The sequence below is a fragment of the Silene latifolia genome, chromosome 3 (genome assembly GCF_048544455.1).
Source record: "Silene latifolia isolate original U9 population chromosome 3, ASM4854445v1, whole genome shotgun sequence".
NCBI classification, from domain to species: domain Eukaryota; kingdom Viridiplantae; phylum Streptophyta; class Magnoliopsida; order Caryophyllales; family Caryophyllaceae; genus Silene; species Silene latifolia.
In genome coordinates this window covers 144,307,736-144,335,078 of record NC_133528.1, presented here as the reverse complement: position 1 = coordinate 144,335,078, position 27,343 = coordinate 144,307,736, and the positions used below count along the sequence as shown (strand labels likewise).

The following is a 27,343-nucleotide window of genomic DNA, read 5'->3' as shown; positions in this document are numbered from 1 at the left end:
GTCTTTTTTTTCTCTGTCCTACTCAGAACTCAGATGAAGCGAGTACTACAGTAGTTCAGTACAGTCCCAGTCACCAAAATCTTGGTTTTCCGAATAAAATATCTTGATAATCTCACATTCTCACCAATATCATTCCCTCCATTTCCTCTCTCTACTTCCATCAAACTCAACGATCACCAACAACAACAATGGCGGAATACACGCCTCTCTACACCGACGAACAACAATATCCTCCGCCGTCTCCTCCGCCTTACGCCACTGCCGCCGTCAAAATTATTACTCCTCGTGTCGCTTCCCTCGACGTCTTCCGCGGCCTCTGCGTCTTTGTAATTCTTCCTACATTAATTTTTGTATTTTTTTTGTAACAATTTTGGAGCTTTGATTATTGCTGCATTGCTTGATCGCTTTTTTATTTTCTGTTAATTGTTTGTTTTTCGGAATTATCCTGATTTGATTGTCAATATGATAATTGCGACAATATGATCTTGAAGTTACTAATTTTGGTAGATTATTCAGGTTTTAGAATTGTGTGCTGTTTGAGTTTGAATTTGCTTTTATTTGTCCGTATTTCTGGAATTATTACTATTTATTTTAATAATTGTGACAATATGATATTACAGTTACTGATTTTGGTTGATTATAGAGGTTTTCCGATGAACTTTGTAGCTTTGATGATTGTGCGTTGTTTGAGCATCTTTGATTTTGCTGTAAATGTTCGTTTTATTCGAGTTATCATGATTGGTTTGTTTTTTCGATAATTGTGTCGATTTAGATGTTGCAGTTGCTCATTTTGGTGGATTATGGAGGTTTTAGATGAAATTTCGGAGCCTTGATGATTGTGTGTTGCTTGATCAGTCTTTGTATTTGCTGCCTTTTGTTCTGATTTTCGAAATTATCATCATTTGTTTGTTATTTTGGTATCTGTTATGATATGATGTTGCAATGAAGGATGTTGATCAATTATGGAGTATTTAGATAAACTTCGGGAGCTTTGATGATTGTGCATTGCAAGTTTTGGCTTTGAAAAACTGCAATTTGTTTGTATTTTTAGAAGTATCATGATTTGTTACTTCTTTGATACGAAGTACTTCGTAGTTGTTACTATATGATGTTGTAGTTAATGATGTTTGTGGACTATAGAGGTTGTAGATAAAATTTGGAGCTTTGATGATTGCGCATTGCTTCTTCTGTCTATGCATTTGTTGCAATTAGTTTGTATTTCTGGAAACACAAATTCTCATTATAGACGGACACTATCCGTCTATAGCTATAGACGGATAGTGTCCCTCTCACAAATGAAAGTGGGTAGTGCAAGTGGGTGGGAAATGGATACCCCACTTGCCCTCCCACTTTAATTTTGTGAGAGGGCCACTATCCGTCTATAGCTATAGACGGATAGTGTTCGTCTATAATGAGAATTTGTGTTCTGGAAATTAGTTGTCTCTTAATTTCATAATTATTAGTACGATGTTATGATGTTGAAGTTAATGACGGTGAATTATGGAGGATTTAGATTAAAAAAATGGGAGCTTTGATGACTGTGCATTGTTTGTTTAGTCTTTGAATTTGATGCCATTTTTTCATACCAGAAGGATCATAATTCATTTCTTAATTACTTGTGATTGTTGTTACTTGTTACAATATGATGTTGGAGTTAATGATATTGGTGGATTGTGATTTGTGAAGTAGGAATATGTTGTCCTTAGATACGGAGTAATATTTTGGAGCTTTAATGATTGTGGCATTGTGCTTTGCATTGAGCTTTGAGTTTGCTGCAATTTGCTCTAGTTTATGGACATGTCATAATTTTTTTCTTTTGATATGAACTAGTTTATATAATTTGATGTTGCAGTTGATGATGTTGGTGGATTATGGAGGTTCGATTTTCCCGACAATTGCACATGTGCCATGGAATGGACTGCACTTAGCAGATTTTGTTATGCCTTTTTTTCTATTCATTGCTGGAGTCTCTCTTGCAATTGCTTACAAGGTTCCATTGATGATTCTTTTTAATTATGTTTTTGTTACTTCTCTATACAAATGGGAAAAAAAGCGTGATTTCACTTTGTAAAGGTTTTTTTTTGAAGTTTTACTCCACATTTAGTTATCTGAATGGTTTATAAAATAACGCAGAAAGTGACAGATAGAATGGATGCGACAAAGAAGGCAATGTCGAAAGCAGTTAAATTATTTTTCCTTGGTGTTCTTATTCAAGGTTAATATTTCATTGCTTTCTAAATGTTTCTTTAGGCGTGTTTTGTTTATTTAGATGATGATAAGAGTCGTCTGAGATCAGTTTATTAACCTTACAGATGAATAACACTTGACTTAGTTGAAGTTTTGCGTAGTTTATTAGTGTGGTTTATTTTATTTTTATTTTTTAATTTTTAATTTTCCTTTGTTTATGGCTTAAAATAAATAGCTCGAAATCTGATTTTTTGGTTTTGGATACGATTCCCATTGAACACCGGAATATATTGATATGCCTTATTAGTTAATTTCTGAATTTAAGCATCCAAATTATTAAGATCCACATTCACCAATCTTAATTTAACTATGTAGCACAACATCTCATTAGGGACATTCGTATTAGTTTATTGTTTTATGGTTCAAGGATCTGACGTGCTTACTTAAAAGTAAATACGGCTTGTTTCTAAAACCTTTGTTTCTCTGCTTACTCCATGATTCTCTGGTGCATCCAGCTATATCTATGCATCCCTTTTCACAAATGATTCTTTCATTCTTTGTAACTCACTTTTAATGTAGTACTACTGTAGTACTGATATCGATGCTGTAATTATTTGCGTGTTTTCAGTTAGTGGGTCTTATGAGATGCTGTCTTCTTGTTTGACGATAATGTGCTTCCCGTGGAATTGAGGCCACACTTTGTGTTGAGGATGCTGGCTAATATTTCATTGATACAGTACTATAGTGAGTAAATTAAGATGCTGGTCAACAATCAGTTTAGTTTGAAACAAGTTAATGACACCAAGACAAGGGACAGTGCAAAATCATTGATAAACATATAGTAATGTCATTAAGTTTTTTGAATGCAAACTTACTGTGCACCATTCATGGTGCATGTTCACGACTTACAGTAATCATTAACATATAGTAATGATTACTAACATATAGTAATGGACGGAATGATGTATCACTAACAGATTGGGTACTTTTGGATGGATCACAGGTGGTTATCTTCATGGGGCTAAATCTTTGACTTATGGTGTTGATATTTTACAAATACGGTGGATGGGAATTTTGCAGGTATGTTTTGAGGTATTGGAATTTTTGCTGAAGTTTTATTTGTCAACTGTTGATGTTAGCGATAAAAAAGTCATTTGAATAAAAGGAAATCTGGAAGGAAAGCAGGATGTACTGTAGTCTCTAATAGATGACTAATTTAAATGGTGCCTTGGCTATTTGATAGTTAATAAAATTTGAATTGCGGGGGATATATATATATCGCATTATCATTGATTAGTTTCCCGTTCTCATATCCAGAGGATATCTATTGCCTACATAGTTGCTGCATTATGTGAAATTTGGATTCCATGTCGGAAGTGGACAAGATTCAGTGTAGTTAGAAGCTACATTTGGCAGTGGTAAGGTTAAACTTCATCACTTGTTTGCCCTACTTGAAAATTTGCATGCAGTTGGCAAAAATCTATGACGTCATTGCTGATTGTGCAATTCTTATGTTTATATTCCATATCAAACTGGCTTGGATGCCTAGTGGTTCTTTCTGTGCCTCATGCTGCCTTTCTTTCCCAAGCTTTTAATGTCTCTTCATTTTATCGAGGCAGCATGCACGAGTTTACATCATGGATTTGTAGTTGCGGCTGTATGTCTAAGTGTCCTTAAGATTTTAGGAACCAAACTGTTACTAAAGTTCAATGACAAGACAATTCCCATTGCGAAATTGAAGTGGCCTAGAAGTTATTCCCTCGGCCCCATTTGTATTGTCCCCTTTGACTATTATTTCTTACACTATAATAGCTACACCATTTTCAAAAAAAAAAAAAATAATGTGAAAATTGTAGACTTTTTAAATCAAAAAAGCTAAATTATACCAAACTTTTGGAGATTTTTATACATAGTAGTTAAATTTGATGATCAGAGTCAAAATAAGTCAAATGGGGATAATATAAATGAGATGGAGGCATTGTATAATACTTACTAGTGTTTAAGAGCAGCGGCTTCTGTTGCCAACGACCCTTGTATTGAGGAAGAGTTTATTTGTTCCCAGCCAACTCCTGCCCTAGATAAATGTTTGGTCTTCCCAATGCTGAAGTCAAAGACTCAAAGTAAATATCCTTCTAAGACCATTTTTCCCTCGTTGGTACCTCCATGTATTATCAGCAACACAGCAGAAGCCAACCACGACAAGTGTCTGGAAATAGATGAAAATTAACAGTTGCATTGACCAGAAAGTCCTCTGTGTTAAAGATATGCGAAGAGCTGTAAAGAGCTCTAGGGTATGGTCGTACCGGTTAAAGTTCTTAGTACAGGAACACATCTCTTAGGCTGTTATAAACATTAAAATGGTAGCGATTAGATGAATATATATTCAGATCTCTAGAGCCATGTCTCTTCTTCGTGTTGGTATCTTGGTGACTTGACAATCCCCTCACTCAAAGTTGCAAGGGCAGAGATTTGTTTTACTAATACACATATTTTTAGCTCAGAGACAAATTATGCTGTTGGGTAGAAATTATTCTACCAGAATTATACTGATGCAATTTTGTTATTGTAGGTGTCTCGTTGTAATCCTTTGTGCCGTATATAGTGGACTTCTTTACGGGTTATTTGTTCCTGATTGGCATATACCAAAATTGAGTACATCTGTCTCTGCTTCAAATAGTACTGTTGTGTACAAGGTGAATGCTTGTTAATTTTTGTAATAGATGATTTATGCTCATGTATATCTGTTTATTAGATGAAACATAAGGACTGAGTTATAATAAGTACCATTAACTTAAGTTAAAGTGCCGTTCCAAGATTTTGTCTTTATCTTAATTTTATTTTCTTAACAATTCGGAAAATTCAATTTATGTTGAGCCGTTCAGCCAAGCACTTGGTATTATTTTGCTGTGGAATATAATGTATGAAGCAAACTGACTCGTGGAACTCTCTATGGCCTTCTTATCTTTGAAGTATTAGTCAATTGATGCAATTTCCATTTCGGAACACATGCTTTAGCCCCCCTTGCCGCACCCGGCGCACCATAGGTGGGAACTTTGGAAGCATTTCGGGTGATGTCGCTGTTGGCATTTGTTAACTAGAACATATGAAGCATACATCAGTCAGGGGTTGATTTGACTGATGATGCAATTTATTTCATGCCTACAACATCGGATCTTTAAGACTCCATAGCTGAGCTTATACTTTCATGGAATGGATTCAATAATAGCAAAATGTTGTGTAATGTTTTTTCCATAATCACATTGAGTTGTTCCGCTAAATCACCTTTTATGTATGACAATTGTACCTGATATCTTATACTTCTGTCTTATTTATTATTGCAGGTTAAATGCGGTTTGAGAGGTGACCTTACTCCTGGCTGCAATTCAGCAGGAATGATTGATCGTTATGTGCTTGGTATTAATCATCTCTATGCAAAACCTGCCTATGGAAACTTGAAGGTATATCTGTTTCTAAGGTATAGGTTGCTCTTTGAGACTGTTAGATGTTTATAACACAGTTGTCTACATAACAGGAGTGCAACAAAACCCAGATTGGTATTCCTGAGAGTTCACCTTCATGGTGTCATGCTCCATTCGATCCGGAAGGAATTTTGGGGTAAATCTTGATTTCTTATATTGGATACTTGTTATCCAATTTACATTTGTTTTTGGCTAACCTTTTATATTTGGGATAGAAAATCCATGTTTGTTACTAGTTACTGAAATATTGCTCTTTGGATAAATCCTTTTAGAATACTGCCATGCTTTATCTTTTAAATTGTTCATGAAGTCAATCTTCTCATACTCCCTCCATTCATTTCATTTCCATATGTTTGTTCAAAATCTGTACGAGGAATTTTGAAGAAACTATACGAAATGAATATAGGGACTAGCAAAGATTGTTTTTCTCTGTACGCCTGAAGAATATCACCAGTTAGCACCCTTAAAGGCTTAAAGTTTACTCCGTGATAAGCATACGCGCCAGAACCCAGTCAAAGAGGACATGTCATACCTAGCTCAATGAGACTCTAATCTTAAACCCATTGACATTAAGAGGAGTAACCCATCAACTTTATGTATCATGTTATTTAATTTTTCCAAGGGGTGTTAGACAACTTTTCTCAAAGAAGTTCTCTCAGAGATTTGGCTATGATATGTGGCTCGGACGAAACCAAGTACAAACCAAATTATATCATGTAAATTTTACACTTACAAGTTCTTGTGATAATGCAAAAAAATGTTTCGCGCTTATCTCCATCTATTTGTTGATACGTTTTTTACATACCAAAGTTTTCCAAGTTCTTTTGGTGTTGGAACATACTGCATTCTTCACTGTCTGACATTGACTCATCTGTAACAGCTCTCTTACAGCTGCCGTGACTTGCATCATTGGACTCCAGTTTGGTCATATTCTTGTACAAACGCAGGTCAGGACTCTTCAACCATTAAGCTATTTACCGGTTTGGTGTTTTCGCTTAACCATGGCATATATCATTCTAATTTTGAAGACCTTCAGGATCACAAGGAGCGGCTCCATTGGTGGTCCGTGCTTTCTATCTACTGTTCTATGCTTGGGGTGCTTCTTGCTATTTTAGGTTTGCATGGCTGTTACTTTCTCTGTCTGTCGTTTGCTTTTAATCCATTATTCCATTGTGTTATGCCTGAGGTGTTCCTAGGCTCCTAGCTATCTTAGCCTCTTATATATTGCCTTTATTTCAGGGGTTCCCTTGAATAAATCGCTTTACACAGTCAGTTATACTCTTGTTACTTCAGGCTGTGCAGGACTCACATTTAACGCCTTCTATTTACTGGTAGGTTGCACATTTTAGTTTCTTCTTCTTGTGGTTATCTTTTCTCAACTTGTATTCTTTCTTCATGAAATCACTGAAATTTTAATGGTTAAGAAGTATATCACGTGATTGACTGCTATGCTTGTGCAGGTAGATGTATGGAATTACAGATGGCTGATGTCTATTTTGGAGTGGATTGGAGTTCATTCCTTGGGCATTTTCATCCTGTTGACTTCTAATTTAGCTATCGTCATACTCCAAGGATTCTATTTAGGGTCACCGAAAAATAATATTGTAAGCATTACAAGGCCCTTGAGCTTTGAAAAGTTAATGTGGTCTTCGGAAGATTTCAGAAAAAGAGAGTTTTTACGGTAAATTCTGACAGTCTACTTTGATGTCCTGCAGATCCACTGGATTATTAGCGCTGTCATTCGTCAATGACAATTGCATTTACGGATGGCATCCTCATTCATTATGGTAAAAGCCCAATTCCTAGATTTCTTGGCCAAAGTATTGGTTTCTTGTAATTTAACAGTTTCACAATTTGCGCAGTGAAGTCATTGAAATTGAGGCAGCTTGGTGTAGCAAACCATGATAGTTTCGATGTGTTAGTCAAAGTCTCTCTTCCGACTTCTGACTATTGTTACCCAGAGAAAGGGGAGACTGAAGCTTCTCATGGCACCAAGCCTTTCACTAGTGAGTATATATTGCCACACCTAAATGCTACTCGTATAAGCCTATAAACTGAAAGATTAATGCAGTTTTCAGATCTGTTAATGCAATCCTTGGGTCTTATTCTCAGATGCATCCTTTTCTGGCTGGGAAGAGCAAGACTGCCCTGATGATTTCTCGCAATTCTAATCGGGTATTACTAGAATCTAATTAGTCGTGTTTTTTTTTAATTGTAAAATGAGTTCCATTTCGAAGCCATTATAGTAAATATGCCAAATATATACAAGTGTATATATTTGTATATTTTAATTCTTGTATAAAACCGTTTTACATAACTGTTATTGTAAAACCAAGTCATATTTTACTTAAATAACCCCATTAAAAATAACTTCTATTAATCACCACTTTTCCATGATAAGGGCGTCAAGGTCTGTAAAACCGTTTTACAAGAGACTTACCCCAACTCAAGGATATTTTCTGCTTCTGTGAATAGAATTTGCAATTGTGAGTTGACAAGTTCAGTTTAATATGCTCATGGAAGTTCTAGTTTAAAAAGTTTACAGCTGAAGGACTTGAGGAAGCTTAAAGCAGAAAATATAGGCTTCCAGCTTCCTGAATGTCATTACAGGAAACAAGATTAATGAAGTACTAAAACCAGCTTCTGTATATTATTTAACCGTGCTGCATTTACATACAGTACTATTTACCCCGTGGGAAGGTGAGCACTAGGTTTGACACGTACAAGAAGTGGTATTAGAGACGTGGTGTGGTAATAGTGCTCAAGATGATGCGGGGTGGCACTGTAGGTGCGGAGTAGTACCACCGGCTTGACTGTCTCCCTTGGTTAACCACATATTCGAAGTAACACTGTGGATTAGCCTGGTTAGCTTGACGTGGCGTACATCGAGTGTGGAGTAGCACCAAGTGAGTGGGAATTTCAGTAAACGCATATTACACTTGTGGAAGGGGGAAATTGTTGACGTCTTTTCCCATGTGTTTGTTGGGGCATTGTCTCACATCGATAGATATAGGTAAAAAGACTACTTTACAAGTTAGTAGTGAGTTACTCCAATTATCGATTGATTTTCGGAATGAAACTCTGCTTTCTTCTGAATGAGTTTGTTGATGTCTTTTCCCAAATATAGTGTGAGTTCATTATAATGACCTCATGTCAATTTAGTTCAGCTGTGAGTTGTGAGCTCACGAAGAGTGTAATCATATAATGACCTCATGTCAATTTTGTGTTAAGATTCCACATTTATAACCTTGTAGAATGATAAATTGAATGATTCGTTCACTCATAATTTCATATCTAACTCATGCTATGAAATAGCAAGAGTAAAGAGTTCTTTTCACTACAGCTTTTAGTAACTCAGTCACTAACTCACTATATGTTTAAAATCAGCTAAATTATTTATCTCACAATACAGTAATAAAAAAAACCGTCTTTCAAGAGATTAATTACCGAAAATAAGGCAAATACAACGCCTATAAAAATGCTACTTTATTCGATCGAAAGTAGCTAACAATTTGAAAGAATAATAAAATAGATTTTATTATTAATTAATGAAATAAAAAAAAATGAAAAAAGTTAGGCAGTTACGTCATCTAAGGTAATTAAGCTCATGCAAATGGTACTGTTGTATCATTACAACAAATTGTTTCCCAACGTAATTGTATAATTAACTAACCTTGTAATTTATACAGATATATACAACACTACTGCTGCTTCCTAATTTCACACCACCACCACATTTCACCTACCAACTCAATAGAAGAGCTGTCACATATTTTTATATATACTTTTGTTAAACAATTTAAATATAATTTCATTTATTCTCGAAAATCATATAATTCCGAAGAGCTGGAAGCTGAGAAAAGATGCGGGATTTATTTAATTCGAATGGCGATACTAAGTATAACACTAAAGGATTTTGCATGGATATTTGCTTAGCTTCCTTGTAAATTGCTTTTCTTTTCTTTTCTTTTCTTTTCTTCTATATGTCACACTTTGTTCGGTAGAAATATACAATATCCAGAGTTTTTCCTATTCGAGGTAATTTATGTAACTCGCTTTGTACATGTCTTTACTTTTGCGTCTCTTTTCATAAGTACAAATGATATAGCTAGCCAAAATGTATTTAATTTGAAAATATTTACGAGGAATAGATCGATAATTGATAAATTTCATGATTTTTTCGATATTTTGGTACAGTTTCGATTTTTAATGGTACAAAGTTATGTTAGTTTGCATAAGGATGACATTATCATATTCTGTTAAAACTAAATTAGTACAAAGTATAATGGACAATGCTAAGGCGTCATCAGGTGCTATCAAGACTTGGTATCACCCAGTGGCCTGGCGTCGTATCATTTTCCTAATGCTCTTAAAGATAAAATTTGCATGTAAAAGCTAAAATTATCTTTGTTTATTGAAGGAATCATAACCAATTATGTCAACTCCTATGGAAGGACTAAGGCAATTGGTTGGCTCAAAGAATTGGGATTACTGTATTCTTTGGAAATTAAGTGAAGATCAAAGGTATATACGTATTTCATTTCGTATTCCACCAATCTATGTTACTTTACACTTTAGCAGTTTCGAGTAAAATGGGTCCATTTTCGGTGTTATAAAAGGAGGTACAATAATGGTAGTTTTGATGTTGTGCGGGTTTTAAACTCAGGTCCAATTTAATCCGCTGTTTGTTGCCTTTTTTTTTTTTTTTTTCAGGTTCTTGGAGTTCATGGATTGTTGTTGTTGTGGGAGTGAAGCAGGCAACATTGAAAATGAAACAATTGGTGAAGAGTTACTGTTTACATGTAGAGATGGAATGTTTGCACACCCTAGAACTACAACTTGTGAAATACTTTCTCAATTTCCCTCATCTCAACACTTGGATGGGTACTATTTTAAGTCTAACTTCTATGTATCCGTCACAATCATTTGTTTGCCTTTAACTAAAATACTTCTAACAAAGAATAAAAAATGCAAACAAATGATCGGGACAAATGGAGTAACTAAGTTTTGTAACCTATAATTAATGATCTTTCTTATTTCTACACTTTGTAACATACAGGATTAATATGGAAATCCTGATTTCAAATCAACCTAGATGGCTAAATTTCTCTAATATCTCGGATTTGAACGTAAGCGAAGTAAGTTTTCGTATCTTCTAATAGTTTTTGAAATGATAAGCTAGGATTTCTTGAATGAGAGTGCAAGCTAGTACGTAACAATATCAGAGCCTTAGTTCCAAAATGATTTGGAGTCGGCTGACATGAATCAGCATCTGAAACCGTATAGGACATCTAATTGTTGTGAATGAGAGTGCAAGTAACACTACAAAAATCCAAAAAAAAAAAAAAAAAAACTTTTATAGTTACGCGACCATCAAACTTTTGAACCGTCTTATACTATATGACGATCTAATTGGATTTTACGTCATCTTACAGGAATCCCTTGGTACGAAAGTTCTAATTCCGATCCCTGGAGGGCTGGCAGAGTTATATGCTGCGAAACAAGTAAAGTTCATCTATTCTCAATGATACTATATGACTACTCGAATCGACATTTACAACACTGTTCTAATATTTATACATTTTGTGGATTAAAATTTGAAGGTTACTGAAGATCTCAATGTGATAGACTATGTCATGACACAATGCAGCATCTTAGCCGAGCAGGGGCAAATGAGTAATTTAACAGATACCGTCCCAAGCTACTCTATTAACATGAACATGGTCAATGAACTAGAATCAAACATGAATGAATCTGAAGCACAAATGACTTTTACCAATGCCATAGGAGGAGGAACTTTGAACTTCTGTGATGGTACCGACTTTTCAATGAATTACTTGCAACAATTTAACTATGCTTCTGAAAATGGCAACAACACGAGGAACGATTTTCTCGAGGGAGAAAACGGCTCATTTCAAACCAATCATCCCCATCAACAGCATGGTTTGGACAACTCTGAAAATGGATTTCAGGGAACTGAGAAGGGTTCGCTTCAAAAACAGGACGGTGGCAGAGTTGGTTCAGTTTCGGATAGTGAACAGTTGGATGATGATGAAGAAGATGAACCTAAATATAGAAGAAGAGGTGCTAAAGGGCCTCAGGCTAAGAACCTTGTGGCTGAGAGAAAGCGACGGAAGAAGCTTAATGAAAGGCTTTACATTCTTCGTTCTTTAGTCCCTAACATTTCCAAGGTATTAACCATTTTTTCTCTTCTACTGATATCAGGATGATAAGCAAACCCGACAAAACTAACCCGATACCATAATGACCTAATGTACAATTCATGGACTATACAACCAGTTATTGTATATGTTGTGCGGTGTAGAATCTGAGCTTTGTGATAAAGTATCCCAGCTTTATGTTAAAGAATATGAGCTTTATTAGAAAGTATTGAGCTCATCTATTTATACATTAAAAACATGAACTTTGACTAGCTCGGAAAGAATACGTATAAGCTCGGATTCTTATACCTTGGTTGTACAATAATGCTTATGGTACAACTGGATGTATAATCCTATTTGTGCCTAATGTATGTTAGTGACTCGACCAGAATGACCCGTTTACCAAGTCTGATTACGATTGCTTTTAACTAATTATTGATCATTTATCATAAAGTATTATAAACATGGTTTCTGTTTTTATTGGAAAACATAATGCTAGTTGGATAAGGCTGCTATTCTTGTGGACGCAATCGCATACGTGCAAGAGCTGCAAAAGGAAGCAGAAGACCTACAAGACGAGCTAAATCGGAATTCTGATGACGAAGGCACTAATCAAAACATCATGACAGATCTTCCACACAATCTTCATCACAATAATTTCCCTGCACAAGTTTCAAATGGTAATGCTCCTTTGTTTGGACCAGATTATGATCAAGAGAAGCCAACAAACGGCTTTCGTATGGGCGAAAATGAGAGCTTAAAGAGTAACTATGATCCCAAAAATGCTAATGATAAAGCACAACAAATGGAGGTACATATCATCCTATAATATCATATCAAATATGAAACAGTAGTATAAGACCGTCTTATTCTATGATCATATGACCGTCTTAAAGAAAAATTGTGACGAATATGCAGGTACAAGTAGAAGTTGGACAACTAGAGGGGAATGATTTTTATGTGAAGGTATTTGGAGAGCAAAAGAGAGGTGGGATTGTAAGATTGATGGAGGCTTTGAATAGTCTTGGATTGGAAATAACCAATGTCAATATGACAAGTTGCATCAGTCTTGTTTCCTATGTTTTCATTGTCAAGGTAACATATATATCTCCCTACATACATCTTGTAACATGTTGCTTGGGTCGTGAATGGGTCGGGTCAAATTAGATCAGAACCTGATATTTAATTATGTCTTTGACGTTAGGTCATTTTGGGTTTAGATCAATTCAGTGTATATATTATTGGATTATTTCAGGTTGTGTTTATTAAGGTTTTTGTCCATTGTAATATAATAACCTTAGCTTAGGGGCACTTTCAAATTCCAAGCCTCGGATTAATTTGAATTGGGTCATTTTCAAGTGGGTTACGTTGTTGAGAAAGGGTTAGTATTGGCTCCAAGTCAAATTGTACCCATTAGGGTTTCACATCATATTCGAGTTAAGTTGTCCAGTTTTGAGCCCGATTCAGGTCTGACCCAGGATCATTCGGGTGGGTTCGATTTTGCTTAGGGTCATTATTATGAGATCATAAACAACAATATGGATGGCTTTTGTTTTTACTATCCTAGAAAAGGGATAGTGAAAATTTTCATGCAGAATACTTGAGGGACTCTCTGATGGAAGCAACCCGTAATTGTCAAGCCGGGTATTGGACCGAGATGGCAAAACCATCAGAACATGGAGACGGGATTGATCACCGTCATCAGCAGCACCTCTGTCTCAACCACCAGTTAGAGACTTTCCACAACCACTTTCATCATCACCTCGGTAGCTGAATTAAGAATTAACACTACAATATAAAGATGGTAGAAATAAACCAATTGTTCCGTTACAAATGAGAATTTGTGTTGTTCCGTTTATACCTTAATTCCTTTGTTGTTTTTTTAATAATGTAAGGAAGCTAATTACCTCAGATGTACTGAATTTGAATCAAATGAATAAGGAAATAAATACAGTATTGTAAGAGATGTGCAATTTTTGTATATCGATATGAATTAATTGCAGCAACAACGAAAGTAGTAAAATAAAGTAACAATAATACAATATATAGAAGTAACAATGTAGTTGTGAAAAGTAACGGTACATGTTAAAAAGACTTAAAAGAAAAGATAAACAGTATTATATCAGATGATATACTTTTTTAGCATTAAAATAAAGTTTTTGAGTTTTAGTTTAAAAATTTTGAGTTTTATTATAAGGTTTTTGAGTTCATTTACTTAAACATTGATTTCAAAAAGTTACATTATAACTCAAAAAAATTACATATAAGCTCGGAAAATTTTGATTTTTGATCATAAAACTAAAATGTAATTTATAAACTATATAGAACTCAAAAAAAAATACACAAAAACTCAAATATCTCTCATTGAAAAATGAAAAAGCGATTTTCTACATCAATTTTCCATGAATCTTTCTATCAAATCTTTTTAAGTGTTCTCGGCGTGTTTCCTAAAATCAGGTGTTAGAAAAGTCGGATCTGTGGGCAGTATCCCCTTTCTTGCTATTGAAAATTTGTAACCTTGTACGCCTTGATAAATTGTTATTTTCGACTTCGGTTTCATCGTTGTTGGGGGATCGGTCTTCATCATCGTCTGAAAGCGCAATAACATAACCGAACCAAGGATTAAGCATACAATTGTTACGTTAATGTTTAGTATAGTTTTTTCATGGCGCTTATAAAAGCAATCGACGGGCTGGTTATCGTTATCCGACGTGCAATTACGACTCGCAATATCGACGCACAGATTAGTAATTGAAGCCACTGTGAGCACGAGCATTAAAGCTTTGCGGAAGATCCTCTTAAAATCCATATAACTTGAACAATTCAGACCGTCTCTCCAAAGTTTGTGTAACTTGAATATTATCCACAAAATATATACGGAGTAATTATTAACTTGAGTATTGTATATTTGTATCGAATTGAGTAGAATTAAACTGAATCGTGTGTAACATATGAATGCATATATGTTATAATTTATAGGGTGAGATTGATTATTCCTATAGTTAGTGGAAAAAACAATGTTATTAAATACTTAATTACTAATCCTAGTAATATTAGGTTTCTAATACTGAGTATATTGTTTTAGGTGAGAATAAGAGTTAACTCAAGTATATTATTCGAGCAAAAAAATATACGGAGTATATTGTTTTAGGTTTACTCTGATCCTAATTGTAGTATTATTAGGATTTTTTAATATGGGTTTTTCTAAAATGTGCTCTAAGGGCACATGTTAATAACCTTAATATGGTAAGATTAACAACATATTCTCATGAGATATTTAACTATAAACTCATTGTTACCATAATTAGTGAGAATATATTGTTAATCATACCATATTAAGATTATTAACATGTGCCCTTAGGGCACATTTTAGAAAAACCGTTTTAATATAGTAAATTGTATTAAGGTGATTGGGTGCGATTCAAAATGACATAATATACGTCTAAATTTCCTTAAATGTAAGAAATCTATCATTTAACATATTTTATGAACTTGGCGATTTGAAAACGTTGTTTTGACATGAGTAAAAAGAGTCGTTACATAGACTTAATTTTTAAAATGATTTTAAATTATGACGCCGTAAATTCGGTCTATTTTCACTAAAAAATGAAAAGAAAAAATTAAAAAATATTCAGTCACGTCATTTTAGCTTCATGCAAATAGTATTTCTATCATTTACAACATATTTTTTTCTAACTTATTTAGTAATAATATACATTTATATAATCCCTATAAACATACAATATTACTCCTAATTAATCTCACACCTCTATTACACTTCACCTACCAACCCAACTAAAAATTCTCAATTAATTCCCTATATATTTTCTTTTCTTTTTTTACATTCATCATCATCATCATATTTACTCTCATGTAAAATCTTACAAAAAAATAATAATTTTTTTTTTAATTTTTTTCCTAATAAAATCATATGATTGTGAAGAGATGTGAGTTGAGGAATGATGTTGGTTATATTTGATTTGATTGAGAATAGCAAGAATTTTGCATGGAAGTTTTGTTTATTTCCATGTAAATTGCTTTATTTTGTGTTCTTGGTTTGCTCTTGTTCTATATGCCATACTTACTTTGGTAGAAAGATATTGTAACGAAAGACTGTACTTTGGTCCAGGTAAAAGCACATCATCCCTTTTTACGGTTGGTCTACTATAAGGCGATTTTACATCAATATTGTATAAACAGATCCCACTAACTAACATGAAAACGAATTACAAAATACAAAAGTACTTATTAGTAGGATTCGTTTTATAATAATATTGTGTAAGAGAGCCTTACCCAAAAATATATGCTCTTTTTTTTTTTTTCCTCTACATATTTTTTGTGGTTCTTTCTAAGGGTACGATAAAGCTCGTGACACAAAAAATTGTGAACCCGTAAAAGATAATTTAGGATCCTTATATTGAGGCAGTGGCAGAGCGAGTGGGGTTTTAGTAGGACAGTTGCGTTTACAACAATGAAAAATTGAAATTTTTAATAAAAAACTACGACTTTTGTTTTTTTTAGTTTACCTTATTATATTACCAGTTTTCGCCTTTCTTGAAATAGGATCCCCCCTTCAATAAGGATGATTCTAAATTGTAAGAAATCTAACATTTTTAATATGAATGGTTGAAGGGAGAATGTCAACCCCTATTGAAGGACTAAGGCAATTGGTTGGCTCAAAGAATTGGGATTATTGTATTCTTTGGAAATTAAGTGAAGATCAAAGGTACGTATTTACGGAATATTTAAATTCGTATTCCACCAATCTATGTTACTTCTACATTTTACCAAGTTTCGAGTAAGACAGGTCCAATTTTGCTATGCTAAGTCGATTTTAATTCATTTTGTTTATAAAAGGAGCTACAATGGTAGTAGATTTAATGTTGTGCTGACGGGTTATAAACTCAGGTCCAATTTAATCCGCCGTTTGTTGCCTTTTTTTTTTCAGGTTCTTGGAGTTCATGGGTTGTTGTTGTTGTGGGAGTGAAACCAGCATTGTAAATGGAACAATAATTGGTGAAGAGTTACTGTTTACATGCAGAGATGGAATGTTTGCACACCCTAGAACTACTACTTGTGAAATTCTTTCTCAATTTCCCTCTTCTCAAACCTTGGATGGGTACTTTCTTAATTATTTTTCTCTTGTTTCGCCAATTTTTGTTTAAAACCGTTTTAATTTAAGATACCCTTCACACCCTATTGAAATCAAGAGGAAATAAAAAGAGCTTGTGTGTAGTTTTAAGTTAAGACAGTCTATAAAGTATTGATCTTTCTGATTTTACACCTTGTATGTAACTACATACAGGATTAATATGGAGATCCTGATTTCGAATCAACCTAGATGGTTAAATTTCTCTAATGTCTCGGATTTGAACGTAAATGAAGTAAGTTGTGTTATCTCTTATAATAGATTATAGCAAAAATAAAATCCCTGTGATTTGAGGAATTACTTGAGATGATGTCTCATACAATATGACGGTCTCATAATAGAATAGTCGACGATATATAGAATGCACATTATAATTTATAAGCTGCCCAATAAATTTAAATTCACGAGTCACGACGAAACCGATTATTTATTTTTATCATTGTTATTGAGTTCATGTCCTATATATTACAGGAAACTGTTGGTACAAAAGTTCTAATTCCAATCCCTGGAGGGCTAGCTGAGTTATATGCTGCTAAACAAGTAATCAAGTCTTATCATTTTTTGTGATTTTGGTTTATTGTCAATTAAAGAATATTATATTGGGTAAAAATTAGTAGATTCGGGCTAAAAAGTAGATTAACCCGTCATTCTGCTATTTAGGTGTGTTTGATAAATGGCAGATTTCGACAGCTTTAGATAATGTTGACTTATGCTGCTAAAAGTAGATTGACCCGTCATTATGTCAATTACATCAAATGGGTACTAAGGGCATTTTTGAGGTAAAATCAAAGAATACACATATTGTGTAAAAACTAGTAGATTTGAGCTAAAAAGTAGATTAACCTGTCATTCTGCTATTTACATGTGTTTGATAAATGGTAGATTTCGACAACTTTAGATAATGTTGACTTATGCTGCTAAAATTAAAGTAGATTAACCCGTTATTCTGTCGATTACATCAAATGTGTACTAAGGGCATTTTTGAGGTAAAATCAAAGAATATATTGGGTAAAATTTAGTAGATTCGGGCTAACAAGTAGATTAATCCGTCATTCTGCTATTAGGTGTGTTTGATAAATGGTAGATTTCGACAGCTTTAGATAATGTTGACTTATGCTGCTAAAAGTAGATTGACCCGTCATTCTGTCGATTACATCAAATGTGTACTAAGGGCATTTTTGAGGTAAAATCAACGAATATATTGGGTGAAATTTAGTAGATTCGGGCTAAAAAGTAGATTAACCCGTCAATCTGCTATTTACGTGTGTTTGATAAGTGGTAGATTTCGACAAATTTAGATAATGTTGACTTATGCCGCTAAAAGTAGATTAACCCGTCATTTTGGCGATTACATCAAATGTGTACTAAGGGCATTTTTGAGGTAAAATCAAAGAATATATTGGGTGAAATTTAGTAGATTCGGGCTAAAAAGTAGATTAACCCGTCAATCTGCTATTTACGTGTGTTTGATAAATGGTAGATTTCGACAAATTTAGATAATGTTAACTTATGCTGCTAAAAGTAGATTAACCCGTCATTCTGTCGATTACCAAAACGGGCCTAATTTCTGCAAATTTCAGCAAGGTTCTAAATATTTGAACTTTTCTGAACTCTGAAGGTTACTGAAGATCTCAATGTGATAGATTATGTCATGGCTCAATGCAACATCTTAATAGAGCAAGGAGAAATCAATAATTCGACAAATGTCGGTCCAAGCTTCTCTGTTAACATGAACATGATCGATGAACATGAACTACAATCGAATCCACCATTTTCCGGCCAGAACGGTGAATCTCTGCAGGCACCATTCACTCCTGCAAATATTACAGCAACTTTGAACTTCTCTGATACAAATAATTCAATGGACTTCTTACAACAATTCAACTATGCTTCCGAAAACAACAAAAATGGATTTGATGAGCTTATTCAACCTAATGTTGATGATTTACATGTTTTGGACAACTCTGAAAATGGATTTCAGGACGATGATGAGAAGGGTTCGTTGCCAAAACAAGAGGTTAGCCGAGTTGATTCGATCTCTGACAGTGATCAGCTAGATGATGATGATGATCCTAAGTATAGAAGGAGAGTAACTAAAGGACCCCAGTCTAAGAACCTTGTTGCTGAAAGAAAGCGAAGGAAGAAACTGAATGAACGACTTTACACACTTCGTTCTTTAGTCCCTAACATTTCCAAGGTAATTCTGATTTGAGTTCAAAATCCGTCAACATTAGAATTATTTGTCTTAGAGCCTAACCCATATTGGCTCATTCCAAATAACCCAGGTAAAAAATGACTTGAATGATCCGACTACGGATGATAATGGATAGGATCTGGATCTATAAGATTCAGATCCAGATTCGATTCATATCCACAGGGTCTGAAATTCTCAGATTCATATCCAGATCCGCATGATATAGGCTATATCTGGATCTATCATGTATCATTTCATGGTAAAAAAAATCATTTTTTAAATATTAAAATATTATTTTTTGGGATAAACAAATTACCATATTATTTTTTTTATATTAGACTATAAATGTTAAAAATAAAGTTGTAAAGATATTGAAATGAAGTTTCATAAATTACACTAGCAATAACAAATAATTTCTTACAATTGAAAAATGTTAGTAAGAAAGAAATCATAACTTAGTATATGACAAAAACGTTAAGAAAAGAATATAATTTTACTATTTCTTTAACCCATTTTTCAAATTTTATTTTAAAATAAAATTAAAATTAATCTAGGGTAGGATCTGGATCTCGGTCTCGATCATATTGATCCATATCTGAATCCGTTTTTATGCATATGGGTCCGATTCATATTCATATCCACTGGATCCAAAATATTGAGATCCAGATCTGACTTATTGGATCTGGATCCCAGGATCGGGACAAGATTCGGATCCATTGACATCCTTAAATCCGACCCAAATAACCTGTTTTTCATCTGACGAAAAATTCTTGTATACTCCGGGAGGACATGCTTCTTACACTCAAGCTATTAAAATATTCCATTTTATGAATTGCTTTTTAGTGTAAGGAGTACCGTCTTCCCGGAATACACAAGTATTTTTCATCGTCTGATTTATTAAAAAGTGCATTGATTGTATATTAACATGGTTTCTATATTGCACAAAATAATTTAAGTTGGATAGGGCTTCTATTCTCGGCGATGCAATTACATACGTGCAAGAACTGCAAAGGGAAGCAAAAGAACTGCAAGATGAGTTAGAGAGAAATTCAGACGACGAGGGAATTGATCACAGCATTATGACAGATTTGCACCATAATAATAATTTCTGTGCTGAAGTTTCTAATGTAAATGGTCATTTGTTTAGAACAGATTATGATCATGAGAAGCCAACAAACGGATTTCATATCGGAGATACTGAGGGCGGTTTAAAGAGTAACTATGATCTCGAAACTGCTAATGATAAAGCACAACAAATGGAGGTAGTTATCCTATAAAATCGTACTTCCTTCTCAGTCATTTCCATATCCATACGTTTGTTTAAATTATGTCAGACAGTCCTATGATATACTTACTAACTTGGTGATAATACAAGATTTTGGAGGTTGAAAAAGTGTCCATCTCGATCGTACCATAAGACTGTCTTATTGATACACAATGGTGGAGCTAGAGGGCTAGCAGGGGCGCTCGACCCAACGGATGAAATTTTTGTAATTATTAGTTAAATTTTTCGAAAATTTTTCAATTGTACCTTATATCATCTCGAAGACTGTCTTATTGATACACAGTGGTGGAGCTAGGGGGTTAGCAAGGGCACTCGCCTCAGCAGATGAAATTTTCGTAATTTTTAGTTAAATTTTTCGAAAGTTTTTCAAGTGTACCTTACATCATTACCGTTTCGTGCCCCCCACCCCTCCTATGTTTGAATCCTGGCTCCGCCATTGTTGATACATACATAAATGTAGGTGCAAGTGGAAGTTGGACAACTAGAGGGGAATGATTTCTATGTGAAGGTATTTGGAGAGCAAAAGAGAGGTGGGATTGTAAGATTGATGGAAGCTTTGAATAGTCTTGGATTGGAAATAACTAATGTCAATATGACAAGCTGCATCAGTCTTGTTTCCTATGTTTTCATTGTCAAGGTAAGTAGGTAACATATCTATATCTCCCTACATACATCTTGTAATAGGTTGTTTGGGTCGGGAATGGGTCGGGTCAAATTATATCAGTTCTGATATTTAATTATGTCTTTGACGTTAGGTCATTTTGGGTTAAGGTTTGTTCAATGTATATATTACTGGTGTAGATCCCGCGCAAATGCGCGGTATATTAGGCCTTTTAATTTTTACTATAACACTTACATAATTTAGATTTATAACTCATAAATTTTAAAAAACAAAAATTAATCTTAAAATTAATAAAGAGAATTGAGAAATTTCATGAGGTGTGTTTTTTATGAAAATATTTTAACTACCACAAATTCTTTTAATAAATTTTTTTTTCGTCACGAAATTAATAATAGGAGTAACAATTTAGGTATAGATTATAGTTTTATACCAATTTTATTTTATTTTTATTAAAAGAGTATATTTTTAAGTTTAATAATGAAAAGGTTATTTTTAAATAAAAAATTACTTTAATAAATGAAAATCTAATTTGTTTCCATATATAAGCTTGAGCATATTGGAGAGAATTTTAGAGAAGTTTTATTCTCTTAGTATATAGAGGGATTGGATTATTTCAGGTCGTGTTTATTAAGGTTTTGTCCATTAATATAATAACCTTAAGCTTAGGTGCAACAATTGGTCTCCCTTGTGACGGGTTACCATTTGTGACGGATATTTTGTGAGATAAAATGGTAACAAAATGGGTTAGTGGAGAAAGGGGACCACATGAATAGTGTTGCAGAGAGAGATTGTGACGAACATGCAGGTGCAAGTAGAAGTTGGACAACTAGAGGGGAATGATTTCTATGTGAAGGTATTTGGAGAGCAAAAGAGAGGGGGGATTGTAAGATTGATGGAAGCTTTGAATAGTCTTGGATTGGAAATAACTAATGTCAATATGACAAGTTGCATCAGTCTTGTTTCCTATGTTTTCATTGTCAAGGTAACATATCTAATATCTCCCTACATACATCTTATGACATGTTGGTTGGGTCGGGAATGGGTCGGGTTAAATTGGATTAGTTCCGATATTATGTTTTTAACGTTAGGTTATTTTGAGTTATATATTTTCTTCTGGTCTCATTCATTCTTGTGTCACATAATTCATTTTGGGCCAATTTCACCCCGTCTACTAACAATTGGTCGTGCTTTTTATTGTTATAGAAAAGGGACAGTGAAAATGTTCATGCCGAATACCTGAGGGACTCTTTGCTAGAAGCAACTCGTGGTAGCCAAGCAGGGTTTTGGTCAGAGAATGGTAACGGGATTGATCACCGTCACCATCATCTTCTCCACAACCGCCATTTTGGGTCTTACCACAACCACTTCAATCACCTAGATACTTGAATTAAACTACCCTAGATAACTTATATATTACTCGAATAGCTAACATGGTGTCGAGTTTCCATACTTTATTTAAATTTTAAATGATGTAGAACTACAATTGAATAATTGTCTTGACTAAGTTGCTAAGAATTAGCACAAGGAGTCATGTTTTTAATTTACCACATAATAAAGATGTTAGCTTACCTTTAAGCTTTTTTAATACAAGCAAATGTGTTGGTTCCATTAAATTTTCTCATGTTTACCCTTTTGGATGGTATAGTTAGAAAGTTTAATTTTTATAATGTAATGATGAAGGTATTATCTCAAATGTAATAAAAAATTGTTACTTCAACAAATATTAGCAAGAAAGTTTAACAAAATAAAATCAACAGAAAAATAAACTATGATAAGGTTGTTGGGTGATATGTATTTGAGTTATTTAACATTGAGTAATACTTGTGTTTTTCGGGAGGATGTCCTCCTTACACTCAAAGAAGGAGGACCAAAATGGAAAAGCACCTTACACAGAAACGCAAGTGCAAATGATCCACCACTAATCGCTGCAAGCTCCGCCTTGCAATTCCTCTTTTTCTCCAGCTTCTAAGCCCCTCCTCCTTTAAATGTAGGGAGGACGTCCTCCCAAAAGATACATGTATTTTCCTTTAACATTTTGCTTGCTCAAAGATAGTATCAAGTATATATCAACACAATTTCATCCATTAACACCAACATTTAAATAATAATGTTCAAATTTTCATTACAAGTAAGGGTATATAAATCAAAAGTTATGTAACATAACTCCTTCAAAAAATTATACCGGGTATTAGTAAAACATCAACACACTAAACTGGAAAATAATCAAATTTCATAAAGTTAAAAATAATAAAAAGTACCACCAATATAAAAAGAGAAAAAATTAATCCCAATAAACAATTCGCCTTAAACAAAATCCCAAGTTATAAATCCTCTCAAAGTAATCTCAAAATTGTCAACATTATTTTAGTTTTGCACCCATTTTTGACATGGCTAAATATTCGTTAAATAAATTGAATAAATACTTGGAAAAATGAAAACTAAATTCATTTTGTTAAAAAGAAGAGTATTATGAAAAATTTACAACATATTAAAATTTAAAACTATTTTTTAAACTCGTTTGAAAAAAAAAATTAAGATAAATATCAAATACTTTTCTGAATTTGAAAGAAAAGTATATTACTCCGAACAAGGTAAGATTAAAATGACAAACCAATAAAACTCGAGATTATTATTAACATTTTTTCTTTCTAGAAAGAAAAAGTTTTGGTAAGAGACACAATTTTGACACTTCCACACACTCTTCTTTTCGACTTTCTTGACAAACAAATAAACCCCCAAATCTTGTTACCCAATTCAATTAAAAACCCTAGAAAAACCCCCAAAACCTCATTATCTTCCCCAAACCTTCAACAATGGCGTCAACAGCTTCCAAATTCAAGCAATTGATGAAGAAGTACGGCAAAGTAGGCATCGGTGTACACGTCTCCATTTCCGCAGCTTCAATCTCTGCTCTCTACGTCGCCATTAACAACAATGTCGACGTCGAATCTCTCCTCGAAAAAGTCGGCATGGGAACCGCGAAGACCACCGTCACCGACGGAGAACAACGTGAGCCGGCAGTGATGGCGCCGGAGCTGGAGAAGAAGAGGAATCGCACTGCTGAGCTTGCGGCGACGAGTGGTGGAGCATTTGCACTTGCATTGCTATGTAACAAAGCGCTTTTTCCGATTCGGGTTCCGATTACTCTTGCTCTTACTCCTCCAATTGCTAGGTTTTTGGCTCGAAGGAATCTGATTAAGACCTCTGTATGATCGATCATGTCTTTCTCTCTCTTTTCTTTGAAAAAATTGTTTTTTTTTTTGGGTTTTATGAGTTTGTAGCTCTTCTGATTAATGGAGTTTTTAAAGGAGTAATCTTTGATTAAGGGTTTAATTGTGCAATAAATGGATTAATTTCTACTGATTTGCTATCAATTATTGATTGTGATTAGCTTATCAAGTGTTTTAATGGCATTTGTGTAATGTTTTTGTTGAATATGATGTGTTTTGTTAGCTAATTTTAGATTAGGGATTCTATATGAGAATGTTAGTTTGATGAAGGTATACTTTTGTGTGATTATACGATTGTTTTGAATTGCGTATGCTTGTTATACTCCTTCGGGTCCAATCCAATCCAATCGTCTCATATTTCAAAGTTTCCCGCAAAATATTTTGAGGTATGTGAAGATTTGGTTGGAAGGATTGTATTTTTATCTCACCTATGTTACTCCGACATTTCACTTCTTGTCACGTGTTGCGTTGGGTTGGAAGGATTGTCTTTTGATCTCATCTATGTTACTCCGACATTTCACTTCTTGTCACGTGTTGCGTCTCTGATATGATGATATGATGACACAGACACAACATAACACTTCGATAACTTCACGGAAAAATACTATATCCGACACTTATATAGCGAGTCCGAGTAACATAATTCTGGTATAAGACTTTCTGGGGAGGCGTTGATTAGGTTGATGGATAGTTATGAGGAGGTAATTTAGCTAGAAAAATCATGACTTGGGCTCATTGGTAAAATACTCATGCTCTAGGATCCAATCCAATTTTCCGATATTTCAAAGTTTCCCTCGCATATTTTGACGTATTTGAAGATTGGATTGGGTTGGGTTACTTGGGTAATTGGGTTGGAGGAGGATTCTAGTTTGTTCTTGTTATGAGACTTCTTGTGTAGGCTTTGATTAGGTTGGTGGAGAGTTATGAGGAAGTAATTTTGTCGAGAGAAAAATTACACCCACGCCTTGTGTATCTCACACGTTCACCCAACGTTCACCTATGGCCTATTGTTTTTCAATACTCAAGAGGATTATGAGACTCTAGTTAGAGGTGGGCTTCCATGAATGTGGTTCGTTTTTTTATATGCTTACAGAGTTTGAACCACGTCATTGGTACAAACCTTCCATGATTTTATCAGCTAGTAGCTAACATATGCAACCATGTGTGTGATTAGTGGGTAAAGGGAGGTAGGGATCAGGATGTGATAAGGAGACAGTTCTTTGTTAGGTTATGCTTCCGAGAAGATTATAGCTATGAGTTGCAACCTTTTGAACCTTGGACATTGGGGCTCTTTTGCAAAATTATGTTTTAAGATATAGAGACATACGTTTGTATGCTGATCTTTTCTACCTTCATAACCCATCGAGCGAGATGGTCATTAACAAAGTTCTTCTGGAGAGTGCTAAATTGTAGAAATTATAGTCACGCATGCACTAGAAGTTGGGTAGAACCGTAGAAATGGCCATATGAAGTTATTATTTACGAGCTTTTTTTGCCAGGGCTCCGCTTGTATTGCAGTATTGTTAGTTACTCCCCTGATTGATATTCATCCATTCCGCTGATTCTTGAGTAGGAAAGTCCAATCTTTTTATCCTAATATGATCCCTCTAGTACTTCTAGATTTTTATCTTATAAAACAAGATAGGATGCATGAGTCAGTACTGAACTGAAACATAGAAGTCGTAGCAAGTGTTGTGGTGTTTTTCGTACACTTGACTTAATGACTGTTGCACTTCCGAGTGTTTATGTGGAAAAATGGGTGTCATACATGATGCGACACCAAATCGTTATCCTTATTTTGGAAGTTCTAATTAATGGATGGTGGGACTCTATTCCACTTTGTTTTCGGAGTAGGGAATATCTTCCATTGCACTATGATAAACAAATTAGAAATGGGAATTCAGGTATATTGCCCTTTTTCTGTTGTTACTAGCAAACTTTAGTTAGCGGTTTCTATTTGATGGTGTAGAGATCCTTAATGGACACAAATATAGATCATGAGGAGTGTTTCGTTCATAGATATACTGACCTTCTAGAGGGTACTCCGTATTTCATTGTATGCTCAACTGTATAATTGCTAAAGAATGAGTTGAAATGGGTTGGAGAACCTCCAACCCTTACAGCTTCTTCTTGATGATAATTAAGAGAATATCGTCTCAAATCTATACCAATACGAAAGAGAAGGATCGATCAATTGATACGAGGAAGGTGTTTCGTGTGCTCGAAGGGATGTCACAGAACTCAGAGGATGAGAACATGTTTTAAAGGTCAAATGGATTTTCATGTTAAGCTTGTTTTTGTTGCCTCATTCTCTTGTATTTATTTGGTTGGTAGTTTGTACTGTTGTAATCGAGTCATATTTTTTTTGTTTAGTTTCATAAGGTGTTTTTGTTTTTCACCCTAGAAGGTTACTGTTTTTAGGAATATTCAGCTGAACGCCCAGTGGAAAGCTAGTTTCCGACTCCAAAATCATTTTGGGTTAAGGCTCTGATGTTGTTGTTGTTGCTTCTTAGATGTGTCGGTTTTGTTTTGAGGGTATTTAGGGGTGGACATAATCCGGTCCGGACCGAAAAAATGGACCGGTCCGGACTCCGGTCCACCATTTTCCAAGATTCCGGTTTCCGGTCCGGTCCGGTCCGGGACCGGTATTTTCCGGTCCGGACCGGTTTGGACCGAATGCCCGGAATTATTGTTGCTTGCATTTTTTTTCTTAAAATTGTATTTTTATTCCGGTCCAACCGGTCCGATCCGGTCCAATGGACCGGAATGTTTGGACCGGAATTTGAAAAAGTGGGTAATTCCGGTCCAACCGGTCCGGTCCGGTCTTGGACCGGAATTTTTCCGGTCCGGTCCCGGTCCGGAATTTTTGTAATCCGGTCCGGTCCCGGTCCATGAATTTTGTCGATTCCGGTTCCGGTCCGGTCCGGTTTTGGACCGGTGCCCACCCCTAAGGGTATTTTGATGTTGATTTGTGTAAGATTTATTGAAGGTGTTGCGTTCCTTTTTTATTCAATAAAATCGTGTTATTCGTTATTC

At 34.6% G+C, this 27,343-nt stretch overlaps 4 protein-coding genes across 9 annotated transcripts; all 4 read left to right on the top strand.

Moving 5' to 3' along the window:
- The first annotated feature begins 20 nt into the window (after window positions 1–20).
- LOC141648273 (uncharacterized) lies at window positions 21–8,052 on the top strand. Of its 4 annotated transcripts, none has more exons than XM_074456822.1 (15): window positions 21–326; window positions 1,853–1,990; window positions 2,134–2,215; window positions 3,191–3,267; window positions 3,505–3,605; window positions 4,757–4,880; window positions 5,529–5,645; window positions 5,720–5,802; window positions 6,547–6,613; window positions 6,703–6,781; window positions 6,906–6,997; window positions 7,127–7,270; window positions 7,382–7,453; window positions 7,534–7,672; window positions 7,779–8,052. In XM_074456822.1, exons 1-13 carry the CDS (start codon window positions 189–191, stop codon window positions 7,415–7,417), a joined length of 1,278 nt encoding a protein of 425 aa, XP_074312923.1. In that variant the 5' UTR covers window positions 21–188; the 3' UTR covers window positions 7,418–7,453; window positions 7,534–7,672; window positions 7,779–8,052. The 4 variants fall into 4 exon arrangements, with proteins under 4 accessions (XP_074312923.1, XP_074312922.1, XP_074312921.1 ...); XM_074456821.1 differs by having other exon boundaries at window positions 7,529–7,672; XM_074456820.1 differs by having other exon boundaries at window positions 6,906–7,001; window positions 7,131–7,270.
- Window positions 8,053–9,357: 1,305 nt separating this feature from the next.
- LOC141648272 (transcription factor ABORTED MICROSPORES-like) lies at window positions 9,358–13,833 on the top strand. Of its 2 annotated transcripts, none has more exons than XM_074456817.1 (9): window positions 9,358–9,704; window positions 10,087–10,190; window positions 10,380–10,550; window positions 10,726–10,804; window positions 11,102–11,170; window positions 11,270–11,857; window positions 12,327–12,638; window positions 12,746–12,922; window positions 13,395–13,833. In XM_074456817.1, the coding sequence occupies exons 2-9, from the start codon at window positions 10,102–10,104 to the stop codon at window positions 13,599–13,601; spliced, it is 1,692 nt and encodes a 563-aa protein (XP_074312918.1). In that variant the 5' UTR covers window positions 9,358–9,704; window positions 10,087–10,101; the 3' UTR covers window positions 13,602–13,833. The 2 variants fall into 2 exon arrangements, with proteins under 2 accessions (XP_074312918.1, XP_074312919.1); XM_074456818.1 differs by having other exon boundaries at window positions 9,527–9,609.
- Window positions 13,834–15,535: 1,702 nt separating this feature from the next.
- LOC141648271 (transcription factor ABORTED MICROSPORES) lies at window positions 15,536–22,690 on the top strand. 2 transcript variants are annotated; one of them, XM_074456815.1, is made up of 9 exons: window positions 15,536–15,956; window positions 16,460–16,553; window positions 16,776–16,946; window positions 17,133–17,211; window positions 17,448–17,516; window positions 18,595–19,173; window positions 20,127–20,432; window positions 20,916–21,092; window positions 22,281–22,690. In XM_074456815.1, the coding sequence occupies exons 2-9, from the start codon at window positions 16,465–16,467 to the stop codon at window positions 22,461–22,463; spliced, it is 1,653 nt and encodes a 550-aa protein (XP_074312916.1). In that variant the 5' UTR covers window positions 15,536–15,956; window positions 16,460–16,464; the 3' UTR covers window positions 22,464–22,690. The 2 variants fall into 2 exon arrangements, with proteins under 2 accessions (XP_074312916.1, XP_074312917.1); XM_074456816.1 differs by lacking the exon at window positions 17,448–17,516 and having other exon boundaries at window positions 15,678–15,956.
- A 1,047-nt stretch (window positions 22,691–23,737) lies between these two features.
- LOC141648269 (uncharacterized) lies at window positions 23,738–24,534 on the top strand. Its single transcript, XM_074456813.1, has one exon. The coding sequence runs from the start codon at window positions 23,891–23,893 to the stop codon at window positions 24,287–24,289; it is 399 nt and encodes a 132-aa protein (XP_074312914.1). The 5' UTR covers window positions 23,738–23,890; the 3' UTR covers window positions 24,290–24,534.
- Window positions 24,535–27,343: the final 2,809 nt, after the last annotated feature.

Excerpts from the sequence above, each read along its gene's own strand:
- LOC141648271 (XM_074456815.1), top strand. The coding sequence starts at position 16,465 with ATGTCAACCCCTATTGAAGGACTAAGGCAATTGGTTGGCTCAAAGAAT. Across the intron at positions 16,554-16,775 it reads AAATTAAGTGAAGATCAAAG|GTTCTTGGAGTTCATGGGTT; the intron begins GTACGTATTTAC and ends TTTTTTTTTCAG. Across the intron at positions 17,517-18,594 it reads AGTTATATGCTGCTAAACAA|GTTACTGAAGATCTCAATGT; the intron begins GTAATCAAGTCT and ends TGAACTCTGAAG.
- LOC141648272 (XM_074456817.1), top strand. The coding sequence starts at position 10,102 with ATGTCAACTCCTATGGAAGGACTAAGGCAATTGGTTGGCTCAAAGAAT. Across the intron at positions 10,551-10,725 it reads TCATCTCAACACTTGGATGG|GATTAATATGGAAATCCTGA; the intron begins GTACTATTTTAA and ends TGTAACATACAG. Across the intron at positions 12,639-12,745 it reads ATAAAGCACAACAAATGGAG|GTACAAGTAGAAGTTGGACA; the intron begins GTACATATCATC and ends ACGAATATGCAG.
- LOC141648273 (XM_074456822.1), top strand. The coding sequence starts at position 189 with ATGGCGGAATACACGCCTCTCTACACCGACGAACAACAATATCCTCCG. Across the intron at positions 327-1,852 it reads TCCGCGGCCTCTGCGTCTTT|TTGATGATGTTGGTGGATTA; the intron begins GTAATTCTTCCT and ends TTGATGTTGCAG. Across the intron at positions 7,271-7,381 it reads GGTCACCGAAAAATAATATT|ATCCACTGGATTATTAGCGC; the intron begins GTAAGCATTACA and ends GATGTCCTGCAG.
- LOC141648269 (XM_074456813.1), top strand. The coding sequence starts at position 23,891 with ATGGCGTCAACAGCTTCCAAATTCAAGCAATTGATGAAGAAGTACGGC.